The 22,259-nt window shown below is 36.2% G+C and overlaps 1 protein-coding gene and 1 pseudogene across 3 annotated transcripts in view; both read left to right on the plus strand.

Annotated features, from left to right (window-relative positions):
- The window catches only part of LOC135770765 (sialic acid-binding Ig-like lectin 5), a 54,329-nt gene extending 36,516 nt beyond the window's left edge, over window positions 1-17,813 (plus strand). The window contains exons 2-8 of one of the 3 annotated variants that reach the window (XM_065280555.2): window positions 71-397; window positions 733-1,026; window positions 12,985-13,242; window positions 14,125-14,214; window positions 14,554-14,704; window positions 14,806-14,860; window positions 15,031-17,813. In XM_065280555.2, the coding sequence (XP_065136627.1) occupies window positions 71-397; window positions 733-1,026; window positions 12,985-13,242; window positions 14,125-14,214; window positions 14,554-14,704; window positions 14,806-14,860; window positions 15,031-15,420 (1,565 nt within the window). In that variant the 3' untranslated portion in view covers window positions 15,421-17,813. The remainder of the gene's footprint in view (window positions 1-70; window positions 398-732; window positions 1,027-12,984; window positions 13,243-14,124; window positions 14,215-14,553; window positions 14,705-14,805; window positions 14,861-15,030) is intronic. The other 2 variants (XM_065280558.2, XM_065280557.2) reach the window with 2 other exon arrangements.
- Window positions 17,814-18,344: 531 nt separating this feature from the next.
- LOC135770321 (interferon-inducible GTPase 5-like) lies at window positions 18,345-19,556 on the plus strand (annotated as a pseudogene).
- The last annotated feature ends 2,703 nt before the right edge of the window (window positions 19,557-22,259 follow it).

Genomic DNA, 22,259 nt, shown 5'->3' on the forward strand with positions numbered 1-22,259 from the left:
ATTTTTATGTTAAATGTATATGAGAATAAAAAAAAATACTGAACTAATAACCACGCATTTTTTATTTAAGGTGAATTAAACAATGACTGGAACATCAGCTTCACTCCACCAGAAGAGACTGCAGTGTCAGGATTATGTGCTCACATTTCATGTAGCTTCAGTTATCCAAATGGAGCAGTGCCGAAGAACCTGCTGTTGTGTAAAGCCAGTAACCAATGTAAAGAAGCACAAGCAGTTAAGAAAACAAAATATAAGATGCTTGAAACTGATCTAAACAAAAAGAACTGCAGCATCATTATAAACAATATCAAGGCAGAGGATGAAAGAGAATATAAGATCAGAGTGGAAGGAGATCAGTCATACACATACAACCGCAGATTTAAAATCATCATTGAAGGTAATGCTGCTTATCTTTGTAAATGTTATAAAGTTCTGCTTTTTCTTAACTGTTTTCTTTCAGTTCTTGCTGTTCAGCAATGATAAACTCATTTTGCATAAGATTTCATAATGTCAGCTGAGGAAGCTTCACTGCAGATTACATTACATAGAGTTTATGGTTTCCTAAATGAAGAAGTTTAGTTGTGTGTGGTTGTGTGTTTCTCCTCAATTCAAGTTAATGTTAAATCTTCTGTAAATTACAAAATTAAATATTTAATCTGGAGAAATAAAAAGAGTTTATATAACATTTAGATCTCTTTTGGTTCACGGTTTACCTCTCTATGTACTTTGTAGATAAGCCTGTAATAAACATTCCTCCTCTCAAAGAAGGCGAACAGGCAAATCTGAGCTGTTCAGTGCCCTTTCCATGCCCTGAAACACCTCCTGAAATCACATGGTGGATCGAGAAAGAAAGAGAAACGTTCACTGAGCTAAAGGAAAACATCACATTGACAACCTCCAAGAGCTTCATCCTCTCAACTTTGACCTTTATGCCAACTTCTGAACTACACAAAGCTACTGTCACATGTGAAGCAAAATATAAAGACATTAAAACCATCAAGAACAGTTTTACCATAGAAGTGATGTGTGAGTTTCCCAGTCTACACTTTTATTTAAACTACCAGAAAAGACTTGATTAAATATAAACTATATATCTACAGTATAGACAATTATACAGACTGTTGTTTAATGCAGAAGTGGCAAATGCATTTACACAATTCCTAAACATTTAGGTCTTCATTTTACATTTATGTATTTGGCAAAAAGTTTTTGTTATCCAAAGCAACTTAACAGTGCATTACAAGGTATACATTTGATCATTTGTATGTTCCCTAGGATCAAATCATGAACTTTTGCGCTGAAACATGTTGTCTTTAACTATCACACAACAAACATGATTGTAGGTCTTCAGTTGAAGATGAACAGTATTTTTGACTTGCATGCTGAGATCTATAAACTCTTGAATTAAATTAACAGATGTTATTTTTCAGATTTGACTCTCAGAATTCAGGGTAATAACAAAGTGAATGAGGGCGATACTCTCAGCCTCAACTGCACTGTTGACAGTAACCCACCATCATCTCATCCTGTATGGAGTTTTAGTGGAAGCACAGAAAAACTCAAGAATCACATTTCTGCCGAATCTCTCACTATTACCAATGTCAGCAAGCTGCATGCAGGAGAATATGTCTGTGAGGTGACTTATATGAAAGAAACTTTGAACAGATCTATCAACATCAATGTCTTTCGTAAGTAGAAACAAAATTATAATTAAAAAATTCACAGATTTATTAGACTGTTATGTTAATTAGGAAAAATAGCAAATCTGTTTATGGTCAGTTTATGGTCAATCTTCAAAGCAGATGGTTTTATGGTAAAGCCATGCCTTGACCTCTTACAGGTCATGCGTTACAGGACGTTGCTGAAGATCAAAACATGACTGGGAAAAATAAAGAGCCAAGGAATGTCACAAGACACACCAAAGGTAATGGATACCTAACCAAAAGTCAATTTGTCAATATATTGATCACATTATAAACTGGCTTTTATTTTTCTGCTCTATACAGTTGATGAGAGTGTTATCAATCTGTGTCTAACTGCAGGTGTTAGTCAAAATCAACGTGTTTAAAAAGAAATACAAATATGCCGTGTTGACCTACATCTCAAAACAACTAGGCTTATTTAGCCAGACCTATGTCTATAAAAAATTACAAAGAAATTTCAAAATCACAAAGTCAGATTAACCACAATTAGCTCATGGCTCTGGTCTCTGAATCCAAATCAAACCCAACACAAGATCTGTTTGAACATATCAAAGCTAGAGAATAACAGATTTACAAAGATTAGAATATCAGTGATATTGTTGTGTCTTTAAAGCATTGGATGATACCACTGAACCGAAGTTGCTGAATGCATAGTAAACATTCAAAATGAAACTGAAGAGTATCTAACAGCTTCATGAGCTCCACATATCATGACTTACTGTTCATTGTTCGTTTCAGTTGTCAGATGTAACAAGTAACAAGTTATTTTAATTTCAGGTTGTGATTCTATTCTAAACAATTTTGCCTGCTGCGCAATATTCCCATTTTTGGCAGGGATGGCGAGTTCAGCAGTCCTCTTCTCTGTAGTTTTGTGTTGTCAGGAGAAACACAAAAGGTATCATCTATATACATTATATATATATACTCTTAAAATGCTGAGTTGCTTTAGTATATGGTTGAGTAAAATACTGACTGTTGGGATTAACCTTAAAAAATGTCCCAACCATGGTTAAAAAGCAGCGTTTGGGTTTAAAACAACCCTGTATAGATTAGTATAGGAACTATTTACACCTGGTTTTACGATGCATTTTCGCCTGCAGGAAAATTTTGTATGTAGCCCAGGAGATGCATTGCATTTTGTCGCAATGTGCATGCGTCGAATGTCTATATACATGTACGGGTCAAATAAACTATACTTTGCAAGGCTGTGTGTTCGATCGTGTGCGTACATTCGTGTACACAGAAAAAAACAGACTATACAGGCTCTAGAAGTCAGCTCCGAGGAATAAACATTGTGCTTGGTATGAGCATCTATACAAAGAAACTAAAATGGTTGAATCCGTTTTCGACAATCTCAGAATTTGGTCAAAAGTGGACAAGCTCATAATGTTTCACACCCCATTTACACCTGTATTTAGGCTTGTCCACACGTGATCCAATCGACCAAAAACATCTTTAATACCAGGTGTAAACAGCTTCTTAAACTCAACACTTGGGTTTGTCCACATTTTAGCGTATTGTACACTCTTTGCCTTGATTCTATCTTACCATCTAAATATCTTTTCCAACAGAGACACAACATATGTAGTGATGGACACAAAGACAGAGACTACTGTTATTTTGGAGGTTTATGAAGACGAAAGACCTGAGAAAAAATGGAAATAATCATTATAGGGCATCCCTGAAAATATAATTTTATTACATTTTGCAGGTTCTGAATTTGTGAAGCAGCGTTACTTCACATAGATATTATTTATCTACCTGTTTATATCAATAACTGTTTTTGAATATATGTGGTACATTTAAGTTATATATTATTTTTATTATTATTATTATTATTATGAATGTACTGCACATTAAAACAAACAAATAGAGAATTGCTTTGTGTCAGATAGACTGTGAAAAACAAATGTAATGATACGAAAAATATGAATAAGCTTTTGTTTAGTATTTTTATAATGTGGTAACAGTTAGAAGTGTTAAGCACCTGAGGCTATCCCATTATGTAAATACAATCTCATCTAAAGGTGTCGCAGGCAAGATTTTTAGTTGACTATCACAATGTAGCACAGCCTCTCATCACAAACTAATGTTCCTGTAACTGAACTTGTAGAGCTTAATGTTTGCCAGGTTAAACACACTTGAATGTACTGTAATTATTTTTTGTGTCAAACTTGTAATAAATTACTGTAACTTTGTCAAAGTATTTGTCTTTTTGAACTTATTTTATTGTTATAAAGTGTGCCCACTTCTGTCAAAATATAACAATTAACCACTTACATAAAGCCAAATTTAAGCTCTATTAATATCAATGTAAAATCAGTTCTGTGTACATTATTATGCGTTTAAACACATGTTAGAAAAACTATTATCAACAATACACAAACATACAAGATTACAAGAACCATTACAAAACAAATACACAAGAAAAACTTAAAATGCTACAAACGGCCAAACCATTTACATGCCAGAAGGGTGATAATCAACTGAGTGAAACAATCCTGAAACTCAAATGCAATTATACAATTTTTACATTTTTTTTATGCATTTGGCAGATGCTTTTATCCAAAGCGACATTGCATTACAAAGTATACATTTGTGTGCTTCTGGGTTCAAACCCATAATCTTGTGCACTGCCAATACGATGCTTTACCATTGACCTATAAGCACTAAATGTGATAACAATTTCAACAACAACACAAATAAAATGGTCACAAACTGTAACCATATTGATTATTTTTGCTCCAGCACATGAAAATAACAACAATAATCAAGCAGATATTTTTATTTTTTGTAGCGAATGGAGGGGTTACGGAATAGTGTTGTTTAAAACAACCAATCATCATTTTGAATTAATTACAATTATTAATGTTGATATTTTCTCCACCACCCTGTTAAGGGAAATTATTGTTTATCACTATTCCAATTTGGGGAATTGTTGATTTAGCTCAAATGCAAATAGATATAATTAATCGTCATTAACTATATATATTAAGTAGGATTTAGCAGAATGAATTGTAACAATTAATTGATTAATTCGCCAGCAAATATATATATCTATAATTGTACATCAATTCTGAGAAACCTTGAGCGTGAGGTAGCATTGATCAAAAGTTTAAGTGACTTTGAATTTAATCAGAACTCAGAGTCATCCATGGATACACATGCACGTTTATTTGACTACTCTACTGGGATTATATGAGACATAGACAATGGACAAAACATGAACATTTAACATTTAACATGAAAGAGAGAGAGAGAGAGAGAGAGAGAGAGATGCATAAACCGCATTCATCTTACTTAACCGACTTAAAAGCAGCTATATTCTAAGATATAAGATACTTGCATGTCTGTGCAGTTGAAGGCATTTGAAAGTCTTAGATTTAGATGGAAGATGATGGCTTTGCATGTTCTTGAAGAATCTCAAGACAGAGTCCAGTTGCAGCATTTTCACGCTGGAAGAACAGACCAGGTTGTCAGTGTGCGAACCGAGCATCCAGTCCATTTGAAGAGTTGTTCCGAAAGGTTAAGATGTGAATTGTTGGTTTTCTGATAATTGAAAATCCATTCTTGGTCAAAAACTCAGGTAAGTTTGGCCTAAACTCACAGAACAAAGGAAAGGCTTGTAGGCCTAATTGGTTGCTGGAAGAGCTCACTTGTAGAAGGGATGAGGCGAATAAGCAAGAACAAACTCAACTAGATAAAGATTTTTGCCAGTATTTATCCTTTGAGGAGGACATGCCCATCCAAGTTTGAATCGACCAATCAGAGCTGAGCAGGGGAACTTCCTTTGTCCCCTTAACTGTTAATTTGCATATTTATGGCCTCCATGTTCCTTTTGCAAAATTTTAGTCCGGATCATTGAATAAATAGAATGAATTGTTTTACCATCATACAATATTTATCAATGAAGAGGAAACTGAAAGGTGAACAGTTTGATACTCAATATGAATGGTTTTAAACAAGCATTAAGTTGTGATTCATTCCGATGTATGAATAACAAACTAATTAAAGCAACACTATGTAGTTTTTTTACCTTTAAATAATGTCTCTAAAATTATTTCAGTGATAGAACAACTTTTAACTGGACAAATTGTACTGTTGCTGCAACCTGAGCAGCCTCCTAGCTGCTACAAGCACACTCTGAAAGTGGCGGTGGAGGGTAGGAAACACAGCCCCGCCCCTCCCCCTGCCTGCAGAAGAGTGTCTGATACCAGGCACTGTTGCGCTTTTCAACCACATGGGGGAGCTGTAAGTCATTTTTACATGGAAACTACATAGTGTTGCTTTAAACATCTCTATTTGTCAGAGGTAGAGCCCTGCACGGGCTTAAATCTCCAGCCCTAACCCGGCCCTGACCCGACGTGTTCAAGCCCTACCCGACCCCAGCCCGACAATGCCTGCAATTTTTTCAGCCCGAACCCGACCTGACCCGAGACCAATATCAATTACTTTTAAGCTCTCTCTCTGACGCGTTCTCAAACATAATAAGAGGTGAAGTATAGCTTTAGCCTACAGAAATGCTTATTGCTTTAATGTAGGGAGTTATAATAGCTCATTATTCACAGTTCATATTTATGATCTTATAGTCCATTTGAAAATTTTTGTACGAACTGACTGTATTCTTCAGAAAGCACTAAATAACTTCCCTTCCCTTACCTGTCGCTGTTCAGTGTGCAATTAATAAATAAAAATTAGTATGACGTTAATTTTTAAAAGTGTGCGAGGTCCGTGCACGTCCTCCGCTAACACAGAAATGGCAAAAAGCGCAATCGGCTAAACGAGCATTAAATATTAATATGACGTTGATTTTTTTGTTTTATTAATTTATAGTCACAAAACTTATCAACAAAACATCAATTAAAATTAAGAGACAAATTATATGAAACGAAATTTATTTTAAAGTAGCAAGAAAAACTTAAATTAAACTCGGAAATAATGTCTGACCCATTACAATTCTACCTTCAAATTGACCTTTACGCCCTATATGGCGTTTAAAATTACGGTCTCTCTTTCGTATTAAGCTAACTAAATTTAAACAAAACATAAACAACATTACAACAATATTCAAACCCAAATACTCAAACATAAATATAAAACAGACATTCTCTATAAGGATACATAAAACAATCTGATGTAGCGTTTATAATAGCTGGTTGGTAGATGTTTACTATTTTTGGCAAAACCTCCGTTGCAAACCTCCATTTACCTGAATAAAAATTATTTTTACTTTGAAAATGATGCGCTGTCACATTAACATGAGCTGTTCATTTACATAAGACGCCATCTACGTTCATTTACACTGCAGCGCAACGTCTGAGTTCTCAAACTAAAACAGGGTCTGCAGCTTTTGCAAACGAATCCGTTTATGAGGGATGAAAGCGGTGGTGTGTAAAATGAAAGGCATAAATGTAGCAAAAGTAACGTTTTAAGGACAAACGCATTAACATAGCCTCAGATGCGCGCTGTCTCTGCTACACACGCAAACACACACACACAATGAGGAGAGACGCTAAAATAAGCCCGAGCCCGACCCGAGCCCGGTCTGTAAAAAAAAAAAACGGCCCGAGCCCGGCCCAAATGGGCTTAGCCTGTCGGGCCCCGTCGGGCCCCGACGGGCTTGCAGGGCTCTAGTCAGAGGTAATCTAGACTAAGTCATAGAAACACAATTATACATGAGAATACAAGTTATTTAAAAAGCAGTTTATAAAAGAGGGAACCAACATACATCAAACATGCATAAATGTATTTACAGACAAGATCTAAAAGAATTTGTCATATGGTCTCAAAGACATTCTTTAGGTCATTTCACACCTCCTTATTAGTCCAGGCAAACTAACTCATTTTGGAGCAAAAAATAGAAGTAATTGTAAAAGAATTTTTTTCAGCATAGATCATTTCTATGAGGTGTCCAGAACAACATACTAAAAGTCCTAAGAAATCCTAGTTGAGGAAATATGTTAATTTCTCATCAATCCGAAATGTGTGCCAATAAGGCCAGACTACAATACACCCCAATGGGGCTATTTTTTTCCTTTACTCCTATCAAAATGAAACTTTACACAATGAAAGTACCCATGAAAAGTAAATTTTTTTGTATTACAAGTTGCTTTGAAAATTAAATTTAATATGCATATGAGCTATACACTAATCGAATTTGCCCAAAATACACCCAAAAGTAACTTTTTGGTATTACAAGTTTCTTTTGAAATGAATTTGAATATCCACATGAGCTTTACACTTATTTAATATGTCCTAATTTGCATAGGCAGAAACATCATTCATATGTTTGATAAATATATCAGCCCAATGTTCATCCAATCATCCTGCTGCTTTTAGACTGGCCTCTAACCTGAAAACTGCCTGGCTTGGTAAGTCCTGCCAGCTGTATAACCCCCACCGGTATAATCTTCAGGGTCACGGAGTAACACAAGCCTGAACAGAAGGGGAGAGTTGTGTTTTTTGTGTGTGTTTTTGTTATTACATTTTTTTATGTTTTTTATCCAGCCTGGATTCTCAACCCCTTCTCTGTGGCTTTTGGTTCGGGCACCCCCATATAATTTCCTGGTTTGTTCTTTACTTGGTTCTTCCACTCTGGGTTATATTCATCTGATAAAATTGCCTCACTAAAGCAATCTGAATTGCAGCACTAGCAAAATCTGTACAATTTAAATGCATGTTAAGCTAAAAAATAGATCAATACAGTAAATTTATTAACAAAACACAAGAAAGACTGATTCCTTTTTTCTTAAGGTCACTAGTATAACAGCATAAATGTACCTGAGGTTTCCTTGCAGCATTGATATGGGTAAAAAAAATTGCATTACAAAATACATTCATTACAATGCAGTGCAATTGGCCATTTATTTTGTTGGGGCACTATTATGAGTCAGTGCTGAAACAATTTATATAAAATCCTCTTATGTTTCAGAATTTAAATGACATTTTTATTAAGAATGTGTAATTGATTGTTTTCCATACTTACATTTTAATTAGGGAACGAAAACCTATACCATATTATAGATTTTTATTAAAAAGCAACTAAATGATTTCAGACTTTTTCCATTCAAGATGACACATCGAGCTCTTCAAACAATCCAACCACAATCATTTTGAGGCTGTAATTCTACATCTCGTCTATTTGGCATAGGAAAGGGATGGCACTGAAAAAAGTAAAGAATGACACGAGCTTTCTCAAACAAGCTAAGGTGTTTAGCCAGTCACAGGAAAATGTGGGAAAAGGCATCATCATTGCAGGTGAAAAAGCTCTAGTATCACTGTATGGGGGCAAAAGGATGAATCACTGGACATGCTGAGATAACAGGCAATTCTTTATTAAAGTAACTCAGAACTCATCTCCAGTGGAAGCTCAATCTCTTCCTCCAACGTCAGCAGCTGCAAAGTTCCATAGTCGTTGGGTCTTTTACCAAATGATGAAGTGGAAAGGGGGAAGTGAACCTATGGACCCAAAACCTTGGGGGTGCCATGTTTTGGATGGGAGATTAATGCCAATAATGACTGATCAGCCAAGCAGCGTAACGAGCCAACACCATGTCAATTTTTTCCCAGGCTGGGAGGACCAGCTTAAACCAGCTACTGCCACCTTAAATCAGCAAAAACCAGTTACCAGCTTATGCTGGTCTTAGCCGAATTTTTGTTAATCACTGCTGTGACTAAACCAATACGCATAGGTCTAAAAGGTACCAAATTGTGAAAAGCGCTATATAAATAAAATTGAATCGAAAAAAATTAAATACATAAATAAGATGCTCACTTACATTTTAGGCTATAGCGTTACATTATAACCACATTATACTTTATAGCGGCATTTTCCGGGCTTCAGATCTGGATGGCATGATGCACACAGCAGCTCTAAACTTCAGCTCAATCATTACATTTGCAGAAAGATTGATCCATACCATTTAAAATCATGTTTACTTACTGCTGCACTTTTGGAGTTGATAGTTACGTCCACTGTAGTTGCAAGAAAGACTGCAGCACAAAGAGATGCACATGCAAAAAACATGGACCCCCTTGCACTAACATTTGTGGAAAATGTTGTGGTAATAGCTGTACAAACTCACAGTTGCCTGATTTATCAGATGAATATGACCCAGAGGGGAAGAACTAAGCAAAGAACAAACCAGGAACTGATATAGGAGGTGCCAGAACCATGAGCCACAGAGAAGGGGTCGAGGATCCAGGCTGGATTTAAAAAAAGATGTAAAAACAAAATCACCAAAAAACAAAAACACGAAAAAGGCCTCCCCTTCTGTTGCTACCTTGTTGTGGTGGGGAGGCTTGTGTTCCTCCGTGACCCTGAAGATTATACCGGTGGGGGTTATACAGCTGGCAGGAACTACCAAGCCAGGCAGTTTTCAGGTTAGAGGCCAGTCTAAAAGCAGCAGGATGATTGGATGAACATTGGGCCGATATATTTATCATATGAATGATGTTTCTGCCTATGCAAATTAGGACATATTAAATAAGTGTAAAGCTCATGTGGATATTCAAATTCATTTCAAAAGAAACTTGTAATACCAAAAAGTTACTTTTGGGTGTATTTTGGGCATATTCGATTAGTGTATAGCTCATTTGCATATTAAATTTAATTTTCAAAGCAACTTGTAATACAAAAAAATTTACTTTTCATGGGTACTTTCATTGTGTAAAGTTTCATTTTGATAGGAGTAAAGGAAAAAAATAGCCCCATTGGGTTGTACTGTAGTATGGCCTTATTGACACACATTTCGGATTGATGAGAAATTAACATATTTCCTCAACTAGGATTTCTTAGGACTTTTAGTATGTTGTTCTGGACACCTCATAGAAATGATCTATGGTGAAAAAAATTCTTTTACAATTAGTCTGTCGTAAAACGCTATTTTGCCTGGACTATATCAGCTCTCTGTTGAGCTTCAAAAGGTGCCATAAAATGTCCCACTGAGACAGTTGGGGGTGAATATAACCTCTTTGATGTTGAAATCCAGAAACTAGTTCGACATGGGGGGGGGGGGGGTGTTAACACATAATATCATATTTACTCAACTATTCTCCAATCCAAGTATCAGAAATGATCCGGTTCTGGCAATCCATCCAGATGCTACATTTTTAAGCATTATTTACTTGATTTAAGATTATCTTCACAGTACAGTGTTACAGTCCCCCTATAAGCGGAAAAGTAGTAAAAGTGTGTTTTGTTTGTTTTATAGGCTGCTCCAATCTACTGCATCATTTCAGCAGAGGCAGTAGACCTCTGTCTCTCTCTAATTTTTCTCTTTATGTTTTCTTTTTAAATATTTCCAGATGAAGCTGGGACAAACAAGTTAACCTGAACCACTGTCCTAATTTAATAAAGGGTTGAATCTGACGGCCCTTACAGGTCACACACAGGTCACTGAGCAATATTTATGACACTTGGACAAAATGTGAAGACAGTAAAATAGCCTAGGTGAGGGGCAGTGATATGCGTGAAATGTTAGTGAAAAATAAACAGCGGATATAAAGTTTTCTCTTTTTAATAAGTGCACATAGACACACATTCATTTAAAGAAACATATCAAACAATTAAGCAAATATAGTATATATGAGAAAATAATTTGTTCTGCTGATGTTCCACTCCTACAAATGTTGCAATGTGTACTTTTTATAAAGACAGTTTCACAAGGAAGTGACACAACAGAGGAAATGTGAATGTTTTACAAGAGATCGGCAAGTTCTTATTATTGAAGTTTCTCAGAGCAATCTGAAGAAGTTCACATGAGAAAACGGTAAGATTGTTGTCTAAATTAAATTCTGGTATGTACGTTTTGTTTTAAAAGCTCACTGTACTTTATTTTATGCAGATCTTTATAACACACATTAAAAATGCATATCGTCTCAAGCTGTATAATCCTCTTTATGATGATATTAAATATTTTGTGTCAAGGTACGTATTTTTGAAATAATAATTTCATTAAGTTTCAGATTAACTTGACATTTTTATGTTAAATGTATATGAGAATAAAAAAAAAAATACTGAACTAATAACCACGCATTTTTTATTTAAGGTGAATTAAACAATGACTGGAACATCAGCTTTACTCCAGCAGAAGTGACTGCAGTGTCAGGATTATGTGCTCACATTTCATGTACCTTCACTTATCCAAACACAGCAGTGCCTAATAACCTGCTGTTGTGTAAAGACAGAAACCAATGTAATGAAGCACAAGCAGTTCAGAAAACAAAATATAAGATGCTTGAACCTGATCTAAACAAAAAGAACTGCAGCATCATTATAAAAAATATCAAGGCAGAGGATGAAAGAGAATTTAAGATCAGAGTGGAGGGAGCTCAGTCATACACATACAACCCCAGATTTAAAATCATCATTGAAGGTAATGCTGCTTATCTTTGTAAAAGTTGTAAAGTTCCGCTTTTTCTTAACGTTTTCTTTCAGTTCTTGCTGTTCAGCAATGATAAACTCATTTTGCACAAGATTTCATAATGTCAGCTGAGGAAGCTTCACTGCAGATTACATTACATAGAGTTTATGGTTTCCTAAATGAAGAAGTTTAGTTGTGTGTGTTTGTGTGTGAACCACAATGCTAAGTCCACTGTTTTGCTCCTCGATTCAAGTTAAATGTTAAATCTTCGGTACATTACAAAATTAAATATTTAATCTGGAGAAATTAATGTTAATAACATTTAGAGTTAATAAGAGTTAATAACATGTAGATCTCTTTTCTTTATCTCTGTTTGATTCACAGTTTACCTCTCTATGTACTTCTCTTTGTAGATACGCCTGTAATAAACATTCCTCCTCTGAGAGAAGGACATGAGGCAAATCTGAGCTGTTCAGTGCCATTTCCATGCCCTGAAACACCTCCTGAAATCACATGGTGGATCAAGAAAAAAAGAGGAAACTTCACTGAGCTAAAGGAAAACATCACATTGACAGCCTTCAAGAGTTTCTCAACTTTGACCTTCATGCCTACTTCTGACTTACACAAAGCTACTGTCAAATGTGAAGCAACATATAAAGACATCAAAACCATCAAGCACAGGATGACCATAGAAGTTATGTGTGAGTTTCCAATCTAACCTTTTATTTAAACGACCAAAAAAGACTTGATTAAATATACACTATATATATATATATATATGTGTATATTTAATCAACAATGTTGTCTTTAACTATCACATACCAAACATGATTGTAGGTCTTCAGTTGAAGATATTTCTTACTTGCATGCTGAGATCTATAAACTCTTGAATTAAATTAACAGATGTTATTTTTCAGATGTGACTCTCAGAATTCTGGGTAATGACGAAGTGAACGAGGGCGATACTCTCAGCCTCAACTGCACTGTTGACAGTCACCCACCATCATCTCATCCTGTATGGAGTTTTAATGGAAACACAGAAAAACTCAAGAATCACATTTCTGCTGAATCTCTCACTATTACAAATGTCAGCAAGCTGCATGCAGGAGAATATGTCTGTGAGGTGACATATAGAAATGAGACTTTAACCAAATCTCTCAACATCAATGTCATTCGTAAGTAGAAACCAAATTATGATTCAAGAATTTACATGTTTTATATTACGCTATATACTGTGTTCGTGTAACTTATAGTGGTGTGACAATCACCTTTGAAATTGCAAAAATGTAAAAGTCAGTAATAATGAAAATGTTTGTAGAAATACTGATCTGCCAAAATTGTGGGACAGTTTATGGTGAAACCACAGAGCCTATAGACCTAGAGTCTTAAAGGGGACAGAGAATGAAAAACTTTTTACCTTGTCCTAGTTGATAATAACAGTAGTCTACCCGCATTCACAAACATACGAAAAGTGCTAGACATTCTGAACATCTTTGTTTCATAGAAATTCTTCCTTTAGAAATGTCTTCCATAAAATGTCCCAATTTGAACAACGGATACCTCTTACGTAAAATGCATCTCACCCCCCCTCCACTCTCATTCAATTCCCTCCCCTTCAAAATAATTTGCATACATCCGGCCTTTCGCCTCCAACGGGAAGTAAATTGCAGCAGTGTTCGCGAAGTTCAAAGCGAAATGGCGAGTCGCGTTCTGAGGTGTGCTCTTCTATCTGTAACATTTCTTTTGAGTGGCAGCAAAGGCAGCCAATCAGCATCAAGTGCTTGCATTTCATAATGAGGTTGCCAGTTAAGCCCGAAGGGACCCCAGATAGGTGCAAAATCACGCGTTTAAAATCCCCCACCCTAATATAGCTCTCTGAGAGAGGTTTTGAGGAAGCTTCTTAGGAATTACAGACCAAACCAAAATTCTGTTGCCTAAACGTCCCATCACAGAACAAGGATAAATACCCTGTTCAATCATTATATGTCACCTTTAAGCTGTTATTGAATTAGTGCCTGTACCTTAACATATACATAATATCACTTATAACATTATAGAAAAACATGGGACAATTGGCCCAGACACGGATGGACAAAACCGGACTGGTAAAACTATAGATCCACAGAATGTCACCGGAAACATCACAGGTAATGGTCACTAAACCTAAAGTCTTCCGTTTCAAATTTGTCAGACTGAGGTAAACATCCCAAACAAAATATCATGTGATATTTTATCAGTGGAGTGAGCCATGTACCTAGATCAACATTCCTTTCAACCAAGCAGATTTTAAGGGGAGGATTAGGACTGGGGTTGAGGATTGAAAATACCTGTTTATCGAACTACGATTTCTTATTTTTGGTGTAGTTAATGATTTAGGTTTGTGTTTGTGGATAAGTTTAGCACTGTGTTTGTTTAAAAATAATGTTGTTACAGGACTAATAAAAAGATTTTTGACAAATAATGAAGTTTATGTATATTAACTACAGGTGTAGATAACAGGAGCCAAAATCAATCTGCAGGTATACAAGATTTTTTTAAGAATCTGGAGCTGTCAACAATACTCACGTTTTTGGCGGGAATGGCAACTTCAGCAGTCATCTTCTCTGTGGCGTTGTGTTGTTGGGTGTCTTACAACAGGTAACTTTTAAACCGTCCCTAAAAACAAAAACAAAATCCATCAAAATTTGTTCAATGTTTCAAGCATTTACATATTTTGCTGTGATTTTGTCTTTCCACAGATCCAAAAAAACTGAAGTGCTGGCCGCACCCCCAGACTCTGCAGCTCATTTGGAGGCAGGTTTAACACAGGACAAATAATTAATAATAATAAATCATTTTTAATTAGGATGAAATTTAGTATTTCTTAAAACAAGCTGTTTTGTAAGCGCATGAGGACATTAAATGTTTTATGACATTCATCTGTTTTTTATTTGTTTTCCTGTAACGTGTTCTCTTTGTTATAGACGGTGCAGACGAACATAGATTCGGCTGTGACTGGTGAACAGACCAATGAAGAGACGCCTCTTCAAAACCAATTTGCTTTAGAGATGTCAAGCACACAGGTGGAGATGACAGGTCCAGCAGAGGACAGTGAAGCAGGTGGGGCAGATGGAGATGTTGATTATGCCACAATCGATTACTCGCTTCTGAAGAAGAAAACACCTGAAGAGAAAGTGGAGGAGATAGCGAACACAGACTATGCCGAGATCAAAAGGGTTACAAAAGGAAGAAAAGCCCCTCAGAATCAAGATGACCAAGTTGAAATGTCTAACGAAGGATCCGAAAACCAAAAGCAGAATGAGTGCGAGGAGGAGCTTTATTCAAATTCTCAAGCAGTGAAAGGTTTGGCATAAGGAAGTATGCAGTAAGCAATGCGTTTTGTGAACTTTGAAAAGCATTTCCCATTTATTTTCAAATGTCTTAGATGTGCATTTACTGTAAGGATATGTTAAAGGGGACATTTCACAAGACTTTTTTAAGAGGTCAAATAAATCTTTGGTGTCTCCAGAGTACATATGTGAAGTTTTAGCTCAAAGTATGATATAGATAATTTATTATAGCATGTTAAAATTGCTTCTTTGTAGGTGTGTGCAGAAATGTGCTTTTTTGTGTGTGTCCTAAAATGCAAATGAGCTGATCTCTGCACTAAATGGCAGTGTTGTGGTTGGATAGTGCAGATAAGTGGGCGGTATTATCCCCTTCTGACATCACGGAGAGCCAAATTTCATTTTTTTCACATGCTTGCAGCGAATGGTTTACCAAAACTAAGTTACTGGGTTGATCTTTTCACATTTTCTAGGTTAATAGAAGCACTGGGGACCCAATTATAGCATTAAAACATGGAAACATTTTCATGATATGTCCCCTTTTGTTTCACCCAAAAAACTAAAAACTTTGACATTATTTACTTTTAAAGTGTTGTTTTTGGTTTTCTGGTTATTAGTGGTTGGTGACAGAGGCGTACCTTACAAAAAACCCAACAAGCTTTAAAATAACAAAAAAAGTGTTAAATAAACTCCATTTGACTTGCCAACAAACTGGTGTCTAAGGCAGGATTAAGCAGATTTAAAGCAAAAGCATTTGATGAACATATAATATGTACGAGAGCATTCGGTTAATATCATTCATAGCTTATTTTTTGACGGAGGTGGCATTTAGTGGCTTTTGCATCTGAGCTTCTCGACTTTATTGTTGTAGCACTGTTGATTAAGTTATTACACATTATGTAAAATTAAACATCCTAAAACTGCCTAAACCAGTGCTTCCCAAACTGTGGACCGTCCCGGTTCTTTATATGCTAAATAAAATAATTAAAATATTCTAATTGTTCTGAAATGTGATTATGTCCCTCACTATTACATAAACATAAAGCATATACATTTTTTCCATTATAGTGAGGTGAGATACGCAGCTTTTATAAGGTTTTAGACTTAAATGAATTTAGTAATTCATTGCAATAGTTTTGTGAATTTTATGTAGGTTTGTTACACATGTTGATGGATTATAATTGTAAATATTATGCAGAAAGTATTTAGTGTTATGAATTTTAATATATTTGAAAAGAATGTTTATGTCATCTTTCACCAGAATATAAAAATATTTCTCATAATTCTCATGCGATTCTTAAAAACTAGTTAATAAATGTGAATAATATATGTTACAAAAAAATATGATTAATTTATTTGTGTCCATGGCATGAAATTCAGCTTTTTTCATGCCTTGAGCACGACTTTCTTGTTCGTGTCATTTTATGTATTGTTTTCTCATTGTTTTTCCTATTTTCTTACCATTGTCGCTTGAGGTTAGAATCACTTTCTGTTACATTTTTAGACATCCTAACCCAAACCCCAACTCCAGGCGAGAATAGTTTTAAAAGCAGAAGGAAATCATGTACTGTAGAAACCAATACATAAAAATACATCTTAACCAAACCCCAAACCTAACCCCAACCCCAAGCGAAAATGATTTAAAAATAACGAAAAAGACATCTGTGCTCAAGGCATAAAAAAGCTGAATTTCATGCCATGGACATGAATAAATTAATCAAATTTTTTGTGACTATAACACAACTTTCCATGAGATCATGTTGTTGTTTTTTTATATCACATGCATCTTATCTTGTGTTTGATTGGAAAAAAATGCAAAATTCATAATTTTTCAGTTTAATAAAATGTTTAAATTAGATTCATTATTTCATTCTTTGCGGTCAACATGAAGGACATACTGTATATCACATATATGTAACAGATGGCTAGTAGTCAGATCGAGGTCATTTCTGGATTGTAACAGCTTTAAAACTGTGACTTTAGATAACCAGGTCTCCGAGCAACACACTCACCCAAGATCTCAGACACAGCAGGGTGGCACAAACTATATGTCTCTGCTGAGACCACGGATAAAGATCACAATAAGCTGTTTAAATGTATATATTATATATCCCTTTACTGCATGATCGTGTATATGCGATATCACTGTGTGTTAACACTTTAGTTACAGTAGGTTGTTCACTGTAGCATGGTTTATATCTTAGGTATGAGATTATTATTCAATTATTATTCGATCTTAAACCCATGCCTTGACTAGCCTCAAATTAATCAACTTTTCATTTCCTGATCATTGATATGTATCATGTTACTATAAGCAGCATCAAATTCATTTAATTCGAAATATTTTCGAAACAAACTTTATCATTAGGCAACCATGCAAATGTGGTGTCTGGAAAGGCTTGTTTCCCGTGCGATTGACCACTTCGCACATCGGTCATTCACCTAGGATGGGCTAGAGATATCAAAGAAAAATCTCTAAAGATATCAAGTTCACCTGTTTACATCTCCTATGGGATGACGTGTTTTGGATTAGGTCTTAGATAACGGGATTAGACTCTTCCACACTCCTTAAATAGCTTGTGAGTGTCAGCATCTACTGTTCGTACCACCGGAGAAAACTACACAGATTTGATTTAATATTTACAGCCATCATCATTTATGATCTGAGAGAAGGTATGTGCATGAAAAGATGGACATTTTAATACTCTCCTAATAGTTTTATAAATATACAAATGCATTAGTTAGTATTATATTTAATATTTAATATAATATTTAATGGAAAGAACTGTGTTGGAAAGAAGAAATTGATATATAACAGGTATGCTAATTTACATTTATTATGCATATAATTTAAATAAATGTGGTATTTGGAATTTTTTTATTTCTATTGCTGAGTATACTTTTTTATGATTTGTCTCCTGCATTCGTAGATTATTTGTCATCTTGCAAACATGGGTGATGTGTTAAGGAGTCTTAACCTTTTAGAAACCCTTAAGGAGTCCATAGAAAAGAACAATATTTCAGATATAAGAGATGCCATGGAGGATATGCTGATCAGCAGAATAAACATTGCGGTGGCAGGTGACCGAAGTGCTGAAAAAGCCTCTTTTATCAACTCACTTCGAGGAGTCGGCCAGGATGATGAAGGAGCGGCCTGTGTTCCACCTTCTGCTGCCCCAGAGGAACTAGCTGTGTTTCCGAATCCCAAGCATCCAGATTTTCGGCTCTGGGATCTGCCATCTATCCCCGGCGACCCATGTTTCGAGGCAGAGAAATATATAGAGCGCTTTAAAGTTTTGCGGTACAATGCCGTCATTATCACATTAACAGAGAGTCCCAGCGTGAACAGTGTAGCAGTGTGGAGGGAAGCTCGGTCGTTACAAAAAGAGACGGTGTACTTCGTCTTATTAGCATCCATGAAGGATACAGAGAAAACATTGGAAACAAAGAAGAAAGCGAGTCTGGAAGTGCTCAAGGCTGAAGGCGTCCCACTCCCAAAAGTATTCCTAGTTCACCCGTCTGCTTTGGAGAAGTTGGACTTTTCAACGTTTTTAGAGGTGATGCGTGGCAACCTTCCGGAAATCAGGGCACATGCTCTCCTTCTGGCCCTGCCTGCTTTCTCCAACTCATTGGTTCACCAGAAGAAAGACGCATTCAAGGCACTTGTATGGGCAGCGGCATCTTTATCTGGTGGGGTTTCTGCCATTCCCGTGCCCCTGGTGGCCTCCATGGTGGACGCTACTGTGGCCGTACGGATTTTGACCAAGGCAGATATCGCTTTGTCTGGATGATGATTCTCTGCAGCGACTGGCAAGGCAGCGAGGTCTCGACCCATCCAGGCTAAAGGGTCTGAGGACTTGTGCGCTTTCTGTTGAGGTCAGCAAGAGTGAAGTTAAAAGACGACTCGCAGAGGCAGAGAAGGAGACCAATACTGCTTCAAAAAGACTTGTGGAGCTAGCCATGCCAAGACACGCCAGGTCCGTTAGTCGATATTTTACGGTTATGCTGCAGGCTCTCAACACCGCTATTGATGACATGGGTGCTGATGCTGAGAAAGTGGTTGCTATGGTAACAGATGGACAGTAGATCATGCTTTTGAGGGGGCTAAAATTTACAATTGTCTCGGTGTTGTACACACACGCATGCTTTTTACATAGTTTTGATTTATATCTGTTCATGTTAAGTGTACTAGTAAATGCCAATACGTTTTCAATATGTTTACAGTAACAAATTAATGTTAGTGCTATGGGTTATATGTACATAAATGCCTAAAGTTGATTTACTCTAACTGTAAATACGCACATTATATAAGGTATGCACGCTTAAAGTGTACTGTACAGTACTATGCTAGCAATTAAAGATCACTTATCTTGTAATGGCAGTCTTATTACACATACTGAAACTGGATTGTCCATGCAAGCTATTTGTGCTATTTCATTCCCGTTAAGAGTTCCATGGGGGTAAAAATGACCCCAGAAATGAGTGAAATTAGAGTGGATACAAAAAAACATATAAATTTTTAATGATACAAATAATATATACATTTTTTGTTAACTTCCCATCTATACATAAATGCAATGTTTTGGGAGATATGAAGTACTTTTGTACCTGTTAACCACTTAATTCCTCAACTACGCCATTAGCTTGCCTGTAAAAGACCAATTTTTTATTAAAAATTCACATAAATTATTATATAAATTTGATTTAAATTGTTTTATAGATATTGATCTAGATGTTATGTGTTAAATATGGTCATTTGGTGTTTAGAGAAAAAAAAACATTAAATAATTCCAGTTTAGAAAATAAATCATTTTGACCAGGAGAGGCCCATAGAGACCCATTCATTTCACTGGATGTGGCCAACTGCTTACATATACTTAGTGATACATTTTGTGAATTTATGTTCATATAAACATTAGAAAGGACATTAAAAATAAATATTATTTCAAATAGTAGATTTTTGGATGCATTTTGAAGTGTTTGTGTTAAAAAATGCCACCAAAATTTGACTGAATTTAAGTGTGTATGTTTGTGTGTCTGTGTGTGTGTGTGTGTGTGTGTGTGTGTGTGTGTGTGTGTGTGTGTGTGTGTGTGTGTGTGTGTGTGTGTGTGTGTGTGTGTGTGTGTATGTGTGCGCATGTGTGTGTGTATGCACCTGTGTGAGCATGAGCCCACCAATTTACATATTTGTTTTGCATCTGTGGCTGTTTTTTTTTTGCCAAATTCTGTAAAAAATGCTCTCTGGGGCAGACCTTTGTGTGTTTGTTTGTGTGTGCATGTTTTTTTTTTGGTGTTTTTGTGTGTGTGTGTGTGTGTGTGTGTGTGTGTGTGTGTGTGTGTGTGTGTGTGTGTGTGTGTGTGTGTGTGTGTGTGTGTGTGTGTGTGTGTGCGCGTGCGTGTGTGTTTGTGTGTGTGTGGTTGAGCATGCATCTTTAGAATGACAAAATCTTATTCCACTGACATAAAGGGAACCATGTTTTTAACTAAAAAATTGGTTTGGTGGTAAGATTGACCCCAAGGAACTTAACTTAAGGCAGGGGTTCCCAAACTTTTTTTCCTGCGCACCCCCTTCTATGTCCCAACCGGGTTGGCGCACCCCCAATCCCCATTTTAAAAAAAATCCAAAAACGCTTTATTTTCTCACCATAAATACTCATGTTTAATCATGCGCAAATAACCAAGGGCCGGTTGCACTAGCCGGACGTTAAGAAGTTGGGTGTAATAGTCCTACGTCGGGCTTAGCTACGTCCAACATTGTGAAAAATATTTACGCCTATTGCACCATCTGAAACTACGCTCAGCATAGATGATGCGCGCCCCCGTGTATGCGTTTAACCACTGTGATATTTAGACGCCATTCGAGTTTACTATGGTAAAAAACATACACTTACTGCCGTCAGCTAATAGATGACATATGAGAGGTTTCCTCATGTTTACCAGTGCGTCACGTGCAGACCCATCAAACACATTAACGAAAGCCTTTACTGTTCGCACAAAAGGTGTATAATAGTTTGAAGATTCATTATAACAGCTCAAGTTTCAAACAAAATTAAATGAAAGCTTTTAATAAGTTCTCTACAGTAAGTATTTATGTATTTTATTATATAATTCATTGGCGGTCTCTTTACCATGCATGAAAACACATTGCTCGCGTATCCTGTGCCCATGTCTAGTCACATTTCATTATTTCTATTTTTGCCATAAAAAAGTCTCTCTCTCTTGGTCCCTCTCCTCCTTCATGACTAACTTTATCATAAGACGTCCCACATGACAGTTTCCCTGATTTCAGTCAGTTAAGAATATTTATAATATATATGGAATGAATGAAACGAGTTGGCACGCATATAGCGGCTGCAGTGCATAACAGAAGAGCAGTGCGTAGAAAAAGACAGCAGCTGTCTTCTACGTTTCTATCAAAAACTAATAAATTATAGCTTTTTATTTAAAATAAAAGCGATTACAAAGGAAATGTTTACTGTTCATTTTTTTATTTATTTATTGTATGGAAAAATCCCACTTAAAGAAACAGACCGCCATTACATTTTTCCTCTCGCGCACCCCCTGGTGGCAGCTCGGGTACCCCTGGGGGTGCGCGTACCACACTTTGGGAATCCCTGACTTAAGGGTTTAAACATTTCATCCCATGTGCAATATCCGGTCACGGTCTTCATTTAAATCACGGTAGCCAAAACCATGCATGAGGATCTGCCAAGATGCAGACCGCAATACATTTAATACATATAGGGGTGGTTTCCCAGACAGGGATTATCTTAAACCAGGACTAGGTCTTAGTTTAATTAGGAAATCTAACTAGTTTTTACAAACATGCCTTACTAAAAACATTACCTGTGTGCATTTTAAGGCAA

Source organism: Paramisgurnus dabryanus, chromosome 8 (genome assembly GCF_030506205.2).
Source record: "Paramisgurnus dabryanus chromosome 8, PD_genome_1.1, whole genome shotgun sequence".
Lineage (NCBI taxonomy): Eukaryota > Metazoa > Chordata > Actinopteri > Cypriniformes > Cobitidae > Paramisgurnus > Paramisgurnus dabryanus.